The sequence below is a fragment of the Brachycentrus maculatus genome, unplaced genomic scaffold, assembly GCF_059751285.1.
Source record: "Brachycentrus maculatus isolate JH-2025_06_01 unplaced genomic scaffold, ASM5975128v1 h1tg000091l, whole genome shotgun sequence".
In the NCBI taxonomy this organism is placed as follows: domain Eukaryota; kingdom Metazoa; phylum Arthropoda; class Insecta; order Trichoptera; family Brachycentridae; genus Brachycentrus; species Brachycentrus maculatus.
This window is the reverse complement of record NW_028280845.1, coordinates 1,979,764-1,995,000: the sequence shown is the minus strand read 5'-3', so window position 1 is coordinate 1,995,000 and position 15,237 is coordinate 1,979,764. Positions and strand designations below refer to the sequence as shown.

Below are 15,237 nucleotides of genomic sequence, written 5' to 3'. Positions count from 1 at the left end.
TATATAATAAGTAAAAAAAACTCAATATGAAGTCAATTCTGATATTCAAAACTGAAATGAAAAGTCAATGCTGAAATTCCGTATTCAGAGGCTGAAATTCCGCATTCTTACGACTGAGTCTACCACAATTTGATACCTGTTTCTAATAATGAATAGGAATAATAAAATTGAAGAATTTTTGTAAATAATAAAATAACAAATATTTTTTTTTTTTTACAAAAAATAGAGATGCCAAAATGTTTAATAACTCCTAAGCAGTGAAACCCAGATTTGTGAACAATTACAGTATTTGGACCATATTTTCCCCAACTAATTTTATGCAGGATGCATTTTTGAAGGATGGATTTTTATTCGCCTCCGTAGTGTAATGGTCAGCACGCTCGGCTACCGTACAGGAGGCCCCGAAATTGATTCCCAGGGGGTCAAATAAATATAAGTGATATTTTCACTGTAATATTTATTAAATATTATCCTGGACTGGTACCTGAAGAGCAGGGCTGATCACCCTTGCTTCATGTTTTAACGATGAAGATAACACTGCGTTTATGATAACAGTGCCCTATGCATCATTGGGTACGGATAAGGGTAAGAATGAATATTTATAAAGTATTACAATGTTTCGAAATGACTATCAGATTAGCGCTTGCGATAAAGAGATCGATTTAATTGGGGAAAAAGAGTGAATTTTTGTTGATACTTATCGCAGATGCTGTATTTGATAAATTCTCTAAACGTGACAAAGTTTCAAAACACAGCAATATGGCACGGTCTTCTGGAACTATATTTTCTTCAGCAAATTACAGAAAAAAAGGAAAGTTAACTTATCCAAGTATAATTAATAATTAAACCCTTATCCGCATCCTAATGGTGCATAGGGCACTGCGTCATATAAACGCAGTGTTATCTTGATCGTTTACACATGAAGGAAAGGTGATCAGCCCTCCGCTTCAGGTACCAGTCCAGGGTAATATTGAATAAATATGACAGTGAAAAAATCGCTAATATTTATTTTACCCCCCTTGGGAATCGAACCCGGGACCTCCAGAACGGTAGCCGAGCGTGCTGACCATTACACTACGGAGGCGGACAGATAGGATCCAAGTATAGGGTGGCGCTAAACTAATCACTTTATCAGAAAATGTTATAATTTTTGCAAATGGCGTTGTACGTCAATCATATTTGACATTTGTGAACTAGACAGCTGCAAAATACAAACAAATTGATAAAAACGGACATAAATGTGTATCAACACTGGTGGCAGCCATTTGACGAATATCATCTTTTCTACTTTACAACAACAAAAATTGTAAAATTTAAAAAGAAAAAAAATTACAAAAAACAAAATTGGATGATTAATTTTGCGGCATCGATTTTTTTTAAATATACTGCAGCTGTCTTGCTCATAAATTTTAAATATGATTGACGTACGACGCCATTTGCAAAAATTATAACTATCAAAATTATGTTATTACCATATTAAAATTATCTTCCGGCGGAGTGATTAATTTTGCGCCACCCTATACAAAAAAAATATATTTCGCACATCCCGCTAGAGAGAAATTGGATATTAATAAATCTTTGAGATGATTGATATGAAATGTCAGCGAATTCAACGTTCAAGCCAATTTACTTATCAATTGACGTCTTGTCGAACTTCGCGGATGTAATGTCAATTTGAAGCGCGATAATTCACATTTTCTCGGATGTTTTCACATTATCCATTAGAGCGGTGAAATATTATACGGGGAGGTTTTACCATAGTTTCCCGACACCCTACCCGGATATTTTTTAAAGATGATTTAAATTTTGTGATGTTCACAAATGAGAGCTTCGTATTTAATTTGCAAAAAAAAATCGAGAGCTTTTAGCTCACTAAATGTAATTTTCTAACTTTAACTATTTCCAAATATTTATACCTAATAGGTTAAACTAATATAATAACTAATATTTATAACCTATATATAATATAAAGTTAGGGCTTCGTGATTATCCATTTTTCTCGTAATTATTTTTTAATTGCTTTAGGTAGGGTAAATGCAAATAACCGAAAATGTTTAATGTAATATTATTTTATTCGGTAGAGAATTAAGACAAGTTTTAGAAAATCGAGGTTTAGCTTCCCATTTCAAATAATTTAATAGAAAAATTTCGATTTCTTTATGTAGGTACGCTAACATTTATATTTATTTATTTATTTAAACTTCATGTACAGAAAATAAATAAGTACATTAGCAGGCTTTTTGCTAAAAAGCAATATCTTCCAACCAGCCCAAAACAGGCTAGTGATATTGATCAAAATGTTTGATACCATAAAAAGCTGTTTGCAATCGGAGGGTAGATAGTATTATGACTAAGAAAACTGACGGCTGAAAAAGACTTGGCACGATCAGATCAATCAGTACCTAAAATCAGGTGGTGTCAAAAGTCTGCGTAATCGGAGGGCATGAATGACTAGATGTATGGACGTGAAGGAGGCGACGAGTGTATGTCAGGACAGAAGAGTGTGGCGTTCCATCCTTTCTGCCTACCACTGCGGAGAAATGGCGTGATGGTGGTAGCAGCAGTAGTAGTAGTAGTTTATTATAATCAATTTCGTAAATAATACATAGCATAAGGTATAATAACATGAAACATAACATAAAGCCCATTAAGACGATATTTTGTAAAAATAGCGCCCTATAAGCGCCAAACATTATCTTCTTTTTTTTACAAAACAGTGTGTTCTTCAGGCTATGGTCTGTGTCCAATTACTGGCAACCTCCCCCATATGCGCCTTGTAGCCAGCCGATAGCCCCATGGCGTGCCACCGACTCTCGGCCCTTCCTAGAACGCATTTCCATAATGGCCCGTAATTCCTTATAGAAACACCATAATACTGTATGGTGTGTGTTTTGCTACACGTGCTAAATAATGATTTCAGTAATGAAGTCATGATAGAGTAATTGAACGATATAAAAAGGTGAAACTGACATCGACCATTTTACTTGCATATGTATAAAAATCGCTTTATTATAAAATAATTATATTGATTTTTTTGTATAGTACATTGTAGGGGTAGAAAAATATAGATCACCGAAAATATTTAGTATATCTTTCTTTTATTTGGTAAAAACGAGAAGTCAAAGAAAATCGAGGTTTACCCATTTTAAGGAATTGAATAGAAAAAAAATAATTTAAGTTTTAAGTTTAAAAATATATTTTTTGTTTTTTACAATATGAGTATATAAAAAAAACTAACTAACCATCACGCCGCTTCCCCGCAGGGGTAGGCAGAGAGAATAGAGCTCCACACCACTCTGTCCTTGCAAACATTCTTCGCCTCTTCCACGTTCATGCATCTCCTCATACATACCCGCCGATTGTTACGACTCCTAACCTGACCACTTTCAAGTATATGAGTATATAGATAAATATTTATTTTTTAACTCCTTACCTAACAATAACTTTTTTACTTTTCAAAACCGTATAATTATTTCGTACAAAAACTTATTTTTTCAATGCAAAAACAGTGTTTAAAGAATGAAATCAATTACGTAAAATGTTACCTGGATTTATATTAAATTAAGTTGCGACTTAACGAATACTGGGCCTTAAATCAGCGCATAAAACAATGTCCTTGAACTACAATACCAGAACGATATTCCCTGTTGAAAATGCAACTGAAAATGGCAACGGTGACGTCATTCCAGTGTTGCCGCGCGCTAAATGAAAAACTGAAATCCTAAAGAACACACGAGACTGCATGCAATGGAATTTTACAATTGAATAGTCCACTTGCAAACCACGTGATGTTCAAAAATAAGGTTTTTATAAATTTTTATAAAAAGTATCATCGTCCATATTCAAAAAAAATTAAAAAAGTATATGTTTTTTTTATTATTTACAAAATACTTCAATTTCATACGTTTTTTGTGAGCCTAAGCGGCTCATTATTATAAATAGGTATTAAATTGTGGTAGAGTGGGTTCGAACCAAGAAACTCCGGCTCAAGAGTCCGCGAAACTAACCACGGGCTACAACATAATTTAACATAATCTGCCAAAACTCATTAAGCTAAGAATAAAATGGAATAGAAAAATCAATACACTTGCAAAACTCGCTATGCCGATCGACATTCCACTTTCTAAAATCTCTCAAAAAAACTAAAATCGGTAGAAGATATAATATTCTACCAGTTGCCGTTAGCTAAAAAAACTATTTTAGTTTTTTTAGCTAACTACCAGTTTGCTAAAAAAACTATTTTTTAACATAAAGTGGTTTGCAAGTGGACTACTCAATTCACAATGTTTTCTATTCAAATTCAATCGAATATTTTGCACTGGAACGGCGCAAGGTTGTCTCTTTCGCACGCATTGTATAAACCGTACGTGACTGAGATGACCATTGTATTTCGTTTAAAACATTCGACTATTCGAATTACAATTTGTCCACGAATGGTTTAATCCAGTATCTACCTAACTATTGGTAATGGATACAAATAACTTTTCCAAGTTGCCAAAAAAACGAAAATCATCTTTATTTCGTTTATTTATTTAATTTTTCAAATATTAGTCTTATTAAGGGGATATTCGCAAACACAGAATTCATCCCACCGAAGAGGTCACATGTCGCTCACTCCTTTCAAGAACGTCATAAATCAAAAAACATGATTTTTCAGGAGAGCGTTTTTAAAGTTTGAAAATATAATGCAATGTTTTAAAAATAAATATCAAGCCACTTATTAAACTTTTTACTGTGCTACAGATCCTATGATGTAAAACCTGAAGGTTTATTCTACATTTGAAAAATATAAGGTTATTTCAAAAATAATTAAACAATACCTTTTCTTCAAAATGCAAAAACAACACTTTCTGCCCTGTAGCGGGTAAATATTGTTAAAAATATGCCACTTTTGCTGGGTTATAGTACATTTTTTTGGCATTCCGAAAACATAAACAACTGAAAATTGTCGATTTATGATTTATGACGTTCTTGAAAGGAGTGAGCGATGTCTGTTCAGGCCCGATTTTTTTAAAGAATGTGTATTGGATATTTTTTTGGCTTTTAGAATACATTTAGAAAAAATATTTTTACAATTTTTTTAACTCCTTACCATTCAATACTCTTTGTTTTTCAAAACCATATAATTATTTCGAAGAAAACCTTATTTTTTCAATGCAGAAACGGTGTTTTAAAAAAAAATAATTACGTAAAATGTTACCTGGTTCTAGAGAAAATTACGTTGCGACTTAACGAATGCTAGGGGCCTTAACTGTACTTTTGGGCATAGATTATATGTTTTAATTTACTTCTTTTCGGTTAAAAAAAAAACAAAAATTCATATTTCATTTTTTTTTCAACAACTGGTTTAAAAATGTCAAGGTCGTCAAAAATACTCCAGAAATAATGTTTAAGATATCTACACCACGTAGTTAAATCGGTAACTGTATGTAATCTATGCCCTGGTATAATAATATTATTGAAGACTTCAAATACCTCGAGTGGTAAGTTGTGACGTTCCACAAAATGACTGATATTCGAGCTTTCTGACATTCAAATATTTTCCACAGAAGTTAGGATAGGTACAAAAGCGTCAACTAATGTCGTCAATGTTTATTTTGTATTGTATGTCTATTATACTCAGCACAGGAAATAAGTCATGGAAATATAATGTGTCTAAAATATGAATAAATAGTCATATCCATTACAGAGTGAAAAGCGCTATGGCTTTGAAAAAAATGTGTAAATTTCTAGAAAATCATAAAAGCTTGAGTCTCTATTTTGAGCATATTAGACTGGAAAAATGTTTTGATTTATTAAATACTGTTTAAAAAAACAATGTTTACCGAGTGTCTTATTAGAATATCCCTTCAAACAATTTGTTTTCCATATTGACATATTTTAATTATTGTTTATTTATTAAATTTAGTTACAAGATTTTTTTAAATTAAATTCATTTGCTAGACATTTCTAATTTTAAAAATCTTAAAATTAGTTACTCTGTGCTCTCCAATAAAGAGACTAAGCTCTTGTGCTTGGAGAGGGACTTACATTCATTGTTTATTGTTTATGCTTATGAGTGATATAATATATTTTTACTATTTTGTGTGTGTTTTTTTTGTGTTGTTTGGATTCGACGTCCAGCTCAACTTTTAACATGTTTATCGAATAGGCCCAAAAGCCAATATCGTATTGCATGACGTTTCATTTGGTGCGATAAGCCAACGATAAGACAACTGTGATTCACTTCTTATCTCTTGGTAGATACACTACCCATTTCTATCGCACCCTCGAAGATAGTGACGTAAACAATTTTCTGATAATGCTCATATGTTTACTCGACATCACATTCAATAGCGACCTAATCACTTTTTAAACAACTTTAGTTTTATGGTATATAACATTTTGCATTGATAACCAATCATTGTATGTATGTTGCAGTATGAATCATAACAGAAAATCATTATGTAACATGCAGAAAAGAAATATGCAGTTTATCTATGTATCTTTCAAACCCTCCGATGCATCCGATGGTGCATAGGGCACTGCATCACATAAACGTAGTTTTATCTTGATCGTTCACACATGAAGGAAAGGTGATCAAACCTCCGCTCCAGGTACCAGTCCAGGGCAATATTCAATAAATATTAGAGTGTAAAAAGCACTCATATTTATTTGACACCCCCCCCCCTGGGAATCGAACCCGGGACCTCCAGTACGGTAGCCGAGCGTGCTGACCATTACACTACGGAGGCGGACAAATTATTATCTATCTATACATTACTGTATCTTGTACTGCTGGCATTTAGGGATCCGTTTTACAAATTACACCGTTAACTGAATTTCAGATATAATTTATTAGGTAGACTTAAAATTAATCCTTTTATTTATTTAAGTAATAATAAAAGAGCAAGTCTGAGAAGTAAAAAAATATGAAAAAAAGGAAATAAGTATATGCAATTACTAAATAATGAAAAATAATATCACAGTAAGCTTCAAGAGGATGGACCAACCTATGACAGGTCATAAATAAGCCCTGTTTTTTTTTATAAATAAATACATTTTTTAAATATTTTATTACTAACTAACTAACTAACCATCACGCCGCTTCCGCAGGGGCAGGCAGAGAGAATAGAGCGCCACACCACTCTGTCCTTGTAAACATTCTTCGCCTCATACATACCCGCCGATTGTTACGACTCCTAACCTGACCACTTTCAAGTATTTGGCATACCTGATCGTGCCATTTTTCTCGGTCTTCCTCTGCTTCTTTTCCCACTAACATTCGCCTCATAAATTTGTTTTACCGTTCTTTCCTCACTCATTCGTTCTACATGTCCAAACCATCTCAACACACCTTTCTTAATTTTATCGATAATGCTTATCTCAGCTTTGCATTCCTTCTTTATTTCACTATTCGCACATCTATCATACGTCGTTTTGTCGCACATTCTTCTGAGAGATCGCATTTCGACTGCATTCAGTCTACTTTCATCCTTCTTTTGCCAACTCCATGTTTCACTTCCATACATTAGAGTTGGAACCAGGACTCCGTTGTGCACTGCCAGTTTAACTTCCGCTGATAGGTTTTTGATATTTTATTAATTATATGTATTACGCTGATATTTTATTAATTATATGTATTACGGCTCTTTAGGCATAGCCTGTGTTGAGCTGAAATACATGTCAATATTATACAATAAAGATTTTTTTAAAAATTACTAGAAATGATAAATACTCACACTTATATATACTTCTTCATCTTTATTGAGATGTCAAAAATGTATAAATGTAAAAATATAAAATTCTTACAGATCTAAAAGACATAATACTTACGTATTAAGTATTAACTTTTAATTAGTCGGTTTTTAATCACACTAATTTTTAATTAATTTGCAAACTAATTTTTAAAATGAATAAATAATTTTGTTAATTTTGAAGTTTCGATCCCTGAACTCTGGATTCAAGAAACAGTATCTTGAAAAGAAATTCTTTCGGATAAGAAAACAGTGATTAATTTTCGGTGATCGGGTAATATTCAGACCACCGAAGTATGTGACATATTTATCAGTTTGCGTTATCCAAACGTTATCTTTTTTGGGGAGAAATTTAATTTGGGTCTCATGCATTTTTAAAGTTTATTTTGTGTGTCATCGGCTTAATCTGTAAAGCAAGGGTGGCCAACCAGCGGCCCGCGGTCATGTATTACAAATATTTTATTTTAATATCGGGTCCACCAGAATGTATTTTAAATCATATTTAAGTTATTAAAACCAATCAAGTTTCTGTAACTACACGAAATGCATTTATTCTGGTAAAAAGAAACTCAAATCTCGCACTAAGTGGCCATTGATAAATTGGTTTTATTTCAAATAAAATTATTAATATTTTTTCATTCATACGATGAATGAAAAAATGATAAAATTTTGAAAAAAAAAGATAAAAAATTATGAATTATGATAAAAAATTATTAAAAAAATAATAAAAAATGATAAAAATGATAAAATTGAAAACAATAATTTTTTGACATCTCATCAAAGATGAAGAAGAATATGGAAGTCTGGGCATTTACGGGGCTGACGACCGTCATAGGCTGGTTTAAGTGATCACTTTACACACGTGTAATATTCACCAATTTTACCCATTATTGACAACCACACTACTCAAATTCTTGGAAGTTCTATATATATGAACCAATTTAGAAACCTTGTTCTTGAATCACTAGAACTTCACTAGAGACATCTATTGGTGAGATGTAAAGAAGCTTTTTATTAAGCAGAAACAATGTTTATTACTATACATATATATTTTTTGTTGGTTCAATGTGCGTTTTCTTCTCACATCTGGTCGTAGTAATGTTTCTTTTTCACAATTACACTGATTGTACTTTCTGATTACCTCTGCATTCAAATTATTTATAATATTTTTTGATTATTACTGTCTGCATGCAGCCCTTAGGAAAATTGTAGGTCACGATACGGCCCGGGGTGCAATTCGGATTGGCCAGGCCTGCTGTAAAGTGTTTAAAACCATATGGGTTTAATGTACATAATATATTATTGCTTAAAGATTTGAAAAACTCTTTCTTTGTCAGATTTGAAATGACATTTTTCACATAATTTTTTATTTTTTTTTTGTCAAATCATCCAGTGCATATAGTAAATTATAACTTTTTAAATGTGTACTTCAGTTTTATTCTGTCTTCTTTACGTAATAAATTTTAAATCCATAAATCGTTGAATGTTAAGAGGTACCTTTCAATATTTTTGAGTAAGAGAGATACTAAAAACTATATATTTTAATAGAAAAAAGACATTATAAAAATCTTTTTGCGCTAATTTCCAAACCGTTTTGCGACTCACGTTTGGCTCATTGGTCCAAGAGGTTGCCGACCCCTGTACTCGACAATTAGTGGAAGTTTGGAATAACCCTACATTTCTTGCACTTTCTCCATGTATTCTTAAATATATTTTTTAACGTTCGTGGAGACACTTCTGTCCCATCGGTTAATGAATCGGATGTTTGCGAGTAACCCCTTAAACATTTCTGTGGTCAACCTCTTGAAAAAAAGTGGGTCAAAAAAAGCTCTTTTTTTCACCATTATGTTTTTTTTTATCATATTTTGAAATATAATAAACCAGTATAAAACATAAACAAACAATATTAGGAAAGAAAAAAATCAAATGAAGAATGGATATATGTATCTAGACTGGTGGGGGAATGACCCGAGCTGGATTCGGGCAAATCACTATAAAAAAAATCGTGTACGATGTGCCCGAAACGGGTTCGGGCGAATCACTTTGTCAGCAAAATACCTATCCGAATTGTATTCGGGCAAATCACACAAGTGGTTAAATTAAAATGTCCTTTCTGTCGTTTCAGTAATAATCAGCATGTGCTGGGTGGCCGGGACGTGTGTCGGGTTCCTACCCTTGTTCGGTTGGCACACTGGGTCCTCCGAAGATCTCTCGTGCTTCTTCGTCCAAGTTATGGACTACAACTTCCTGGTGTTCCTGTATTTCGCCACTATCATCACCCCGTCACTCCTGATGGCCGCGTTCTACGCCCACATCTACAGGGTGGTCGTCAAGCAGGTACAGTGCACAAAAACAATTACGAAAATTGTACAAAAACTGCAATATTTCATCATCAAAAATATATACCCGGTTATATAAAATATACACAATCAAGGGGATAATACAAAATTCGTATATATTAAGTCACATTTCTACTTACATAATTTATAGATTAAGTAAAATCCGGAATATGTAGATGCATTTTTTAAAATAATATTAAGTGACCGTAGTACGTAATCTAATTATTCTATTTTATTGTTTCAGCTGAAGCAGATAGTGACTATGGATCCCGAGGGAGGAAGTAGTAAGCGAGGACGGAAGGGCGAAGTCTCTACTGCCGGGAGCAGTGGAGGCGGCGGGGGCGGAGGCACTATGCTCAGGGTACTCGGAGCTGCTCGTAAGAGAGAAGTCAAGGCCACTCAAAATCTGTCCATCATCGTTCTTTTCTTCATGATCTGCTGGATCCCTCTCTACACCATCAACTGCGTCAAAGCCTTCTGCCCCAAATGTCACATATCCGCCACGTGGACAGACTTCTGCATTATTCTCTCTCATCTCAACTCTGCTGTGAACCCCTTGCTTTACGCGTATCACCTGCGAGACTTCCGCGCGGCGCTGAAGAGCCTGATTTACAGAATGGTTGGGTTGAAGGAGATACAGCTCGCGGGAGAAAACTATTACAAACCGTCGATAGTCTCCCACACGCAACGAAATCAGTCTTGCATGGAGAGACGCTCCAGCACGATGCACGGACAGCAAGCCAAGATATATGTGGACTCTCCCGTTTGGTTGAGGCAGAACGCTGCTAAACCCGCTTCTCCGGAGTTGCAGCTGCACCCAAATTCTGCGCAACGTAGAGAAATGTGGAAAATTGCCGAAGTTCACTCCGCTTCCGAAAAAGAAGTCTCCCAAGACGGTATTGCCGTCATCTCTGTCGACGGAGAATCCAAGATCAACCAGCTCGCTTTGACAGCCGATTACGACCCAGATGATGACGTGTTCCTACCATCCCCGATGCAACTCCTTTCTGCTACTAGATATGACTTTGCTGACGAAAACAACTACCTTACCGAATTACCATTCGAGGCGGATCGGGAATCTGAAAGCCCGAGTGGCGAATCTGCGGGAAGTTCCGATTGCGTTCTAAAATCAACCAAAGACAAACGAATAAAAATATACTCGAGCTACGATTCAACCCGAGAAGATCCGATTTTAACGTTGTCGACTACTACGCCAACTATATTTTGCGTTGACAGCAATAAAAACGGCGACCTGAAAAGATCTCCGAAGAATCTTAACATATCGGAGCTTCCCAAAGTAAAGCCGAAGAAAATAGAACGAAACAGCGCGACTTCGGTGAGTTCCGCTGTTGAACGAAGTCCAACAAAAAGCCTGAGGCTCAGCCCCCTGAAGCTCGTCGGTGACTTCTTTTTCAGTCAAACTGCAAATAAGACTCAAAAGAGGAATACGATGAACGGCTACAAGAGCAAAACGAAACATGCGTTCTTAGGAAGGAGCAATTCGGACGTTTTTCAATATTTAGATTTACACCGAAACGGGAATACGCAGCAAAAACACAAAACGCCCGCAGATACTTTAGACGGCAGTTGACGAAAATCTTATGAAGATTCAGCATTTAACGATTGTCCGTTTTAAGACTCAGTTTTTAGTACTTAAGAATGATAATACCTTTTAACGACAAGATACTTGAAACCTATTCGAGTTTGTAATAAATATTAGTTATGATGAGTGTTCCATAAGACGTTCCTATTCTTAATAACTACCATAATATTTTAAAGATATTCCTAAGTGTCATTTCAACAACAGCAAAAACTAGTAAAATTAAAAATAAAACTCTTGTTTTTTACCAATTGAGTACATACTAAACATACGAAACTAGTTGGTTAATAAAAATGTGATTGGATCAGAACACAAAGTATTTTTATTTCTCGAAATAATACATACTAATTGTTATGACTAGCTTCGGAAGCTACAGATCTACTGGTTTAACATAAACACGTAGCTTCCGAAACTAGTCATAACAATATAACACTGAAGTGGTAAAAAACAAGTGTTTTATTTATAATTTAACCATGTCTTACCACAAAGTGAATTCCGAAACAATAAATAACGTAACATCAAAAACTATGAATTCGGTAGGCTTCACATATTTAGGAGAGATTAATTTATTTATTTCCATGCATGTCCTTCGTAGATTATTTTCTTTTACCGATGGAACATAAATATTATTCACATGTAATAAAAATAAGGGTACTGGAACTTAGATAAAGGCTTTCTAAATCCAACCCTTTATACCAAAAATATATATTGTAACATATGTTGCGACCATATAATATATGACTGTATGTCATATTTTTAAAATGCGTGTCATCATAGAACATAATATAATATTATAATTATTCTTACAAGGGCTGTTGTTGATAAGAAAACATTTAACTAGGCAAATATTCAGGGCGAGGCAGGTCAAGTGTAACACACTGAAAAATCTATAGTATGTATATTTATATGCTTATTATATTTTTCTATCTATTTATATGTAAATTTCATATATATTTTTTTTGGGATCTATTTTTTGTTAAAAATTTTACGCATTTTACGATCACATAGTAATAATGGCACCCGAACCATAAACACAACCAATTAGATTTTTTTGACATCTCAACATATGGTGATAAGCTCCATAAATGCCCAGACTTCCATATTCTTCTTCATCTATGTTGAGATGTCAAAAAAGTAGGGTAGACTGGGTACGGTTGAAACAAAGGACGGTTGAAACAGAGCAAATATCTTACAAACCGTATGCGGTAGGGTGAAGGGTCCAAGGGACGAACAAAGTGGACAACAAGTTCAAACACAAATATCAGTGTTGCATCGCTCGCCGCACTGTGCAGTTGCTTGTAGGAGGTCCTATTGTATTTTGATAAGCGAAAGTAAGTATTTTTGTTCTGAGAATTTTCCTTTTATTACGGTTTCTATTGAAACGATATTATTGAGTATGATTTCGTGTTTGAAATGAAGCTTGTAGAACACGATATAGTGATTAGTTTTAATGTGCCATTATTGTTAACATTACTATTTTCTGTTTTCCACCTAAAGGAGGGGTTGGGGACGGTTGAAACATTTTTTGTGGGTACGGTTGAAACAACATATTTTTTCAGTTTTCCTATTTTCTAGATGCCGAGAGTACGCGCAAGAAAGACTTCGAGAGGAGAGGTCGACTTGTCGAGGTATACATACGCTGATGAGGAGATTAAACCAGGAGATTCACTGCGAAAAGCGTCGGAAAAGCATGGATTAAACCACTGTTCGCTCATTAGATATAAACGAAAGCGAGATGCATCTGGTGAAGAAGAAAATGGGATATGAACCCCACAACAAAGTTTTTAATAAATAGCAGGAGCAGGAGCTTGCAAAATACTTGCTACTAAAAAAACAGAAAAAGAAGAGATAAGAAAGGAGCATGAAATAAGGTTGAAACGGATGAAAACTAAGTAAGTGAAGAAAAGATTGGATGGAGGAAAAAGTAGAAGGATCGTTAAAGGAAAAAATAATCATAATACGCAACAGGAATCATCATCAAAAGAGGACAAGTGCTATTGTCTTGTTTGTCTGTCACTGTATTCAGAGAGCAGATCCGGTGAAAAGTGGATACAGTGCACCACTTGTAAACTGTGGGCTCCAGAAGACTGCACAAAAGGTGGTCTTAGCTATGTTTGCCACAATTGCGACTCGGAATGATCCCAAAGCTAGATTTCCGCTTGATTTATGACTAATCAAAATGACAGAAGTGTTTCCTTTTAGTTTATTCACAGATTATTTTCGTTCGATTTGTTTTTTTTTAAATGCCATCGTTTTTAGTTGTTTTTGTTCATTACATATCTGTAGACTGATTAATATTGTCATGCGGTGCCATAATTATTTATAACACAAAAATAAATAATGAATAAAACGTCTTACAATATTAAATATTGATTTATTTGCGTGTGTTTCAACTGACCCCAATCACTGTTTCAACTGCCCCTGGTATGGGGACGGTTGAAACAAATCGGATATATTTTTTAAATTTGATCTGCCACTAAAAATAACACACCGGGTACTGAAATAATACTTCCCATTAGTAGACAGAAAAACGCTCTTGTATTTAATGCATCTTCATCATCGCTTGACTTGTAAAGAGCGATACTATGGACAATTTAAGCAAAATTGTTTCAACCGTACCCAGTCTACCCTATATGGTCACACTCAAAATGTTGTAGATTTATTATTATTAGGTTATTTACTTATTATTAGGTTTCTACAGCTTATAGACAATAAAATAAAGTAACAATATTCCAACTTTGAGGAATCTTCTGAAATGATTTGACAGGTAAATATGATCATAAACTTCCGTGAATCATGTTACACTTGATCCACCTCACCCTGTATAAATGAGTTTTATTTAACAGTAGCTAAATTAGGTAGGTGCAAATCTAGAAATAAATATGTCGATGAATGTACCTGTATGTACGTATATAATATATGTTTATTTATGTTAATATGAAGCATAAATAAAGGAATAATTGTTTTAATGTCTTCTTTCATTCTGCAATTTGAAGTCAATAAAATTAAAACATGAGCAATCATTTAAAACTTATTATTATTAAAACCATATCCGCTCCCTAGGTGGAGCATATGGAGTTCACAAACTGTCTCCAGGCTTTTATGTAGGCTGCCAGCTCCCTTGCATCCTCCCGCAAGATCCGCGTCCCAAAGTTCTGACGAGAACTGTCGACGAATTGTCAGCAGTGGTCGTCCTGGGCGGCGCGAACCTGATGCCTTGTAAAAGAGGCAAGCTTGATGGCGGCTCTCAGGAGGCATGCGGAGTACATGGCAAAGCCAAATGAATCGCCTTTTCTTGACGACAGTTGTGACCAAGATTTGCTGCGTCCTACCCCTTATCTCTTCATTTCTCACAAAGTCAAACCACCGCACGCCTAAAATTCTCCGCAGACACCTATTCTCATAGCTTATTACACGGCTGCTCTGGGCCCTTGTAAGGTGCCATAAGGTGTATTTAAAACTTAGACTTTTTTAACCCCTATCTGCATCCAATGGAGCATAGAGCGCAGCAAAGGATCGACGCGTTGTTAAGGCCAACTTAATTTTCTAAATCCAGGTTACA

The 15,237-nt window shown here is 34.6% G+C and overlaps 1 protein-coding gene across 1 annotated transcript in view; it reads left to right on the top strand.

Moving 5' to 3' along the window:
- The window catches only part of LOC148310603 (uncharacterized), a 62,051-nt gene extending 50,385 nt beyond the window's left edge, over positions 1 to 11,666 (top strand). The window contains exons 2-3 of the mRNA XM_088258130.1: positions 9,862 to 10,073; positions 10,320 to 11,666. Of these exons, the coding sequence (XP_088114256.1) occupies positions 9,862 to 10,073; positions 10,320 to 11,666 (1,559 nt within the window). The remainder of the gene's footprint in view (positions 1 to 9,861; positions 10,074 to 10,319) is intronic.
- The last annotated feature ends 3,571 nt before the right edge of the window (positions 11,667 to 15,237 follow it).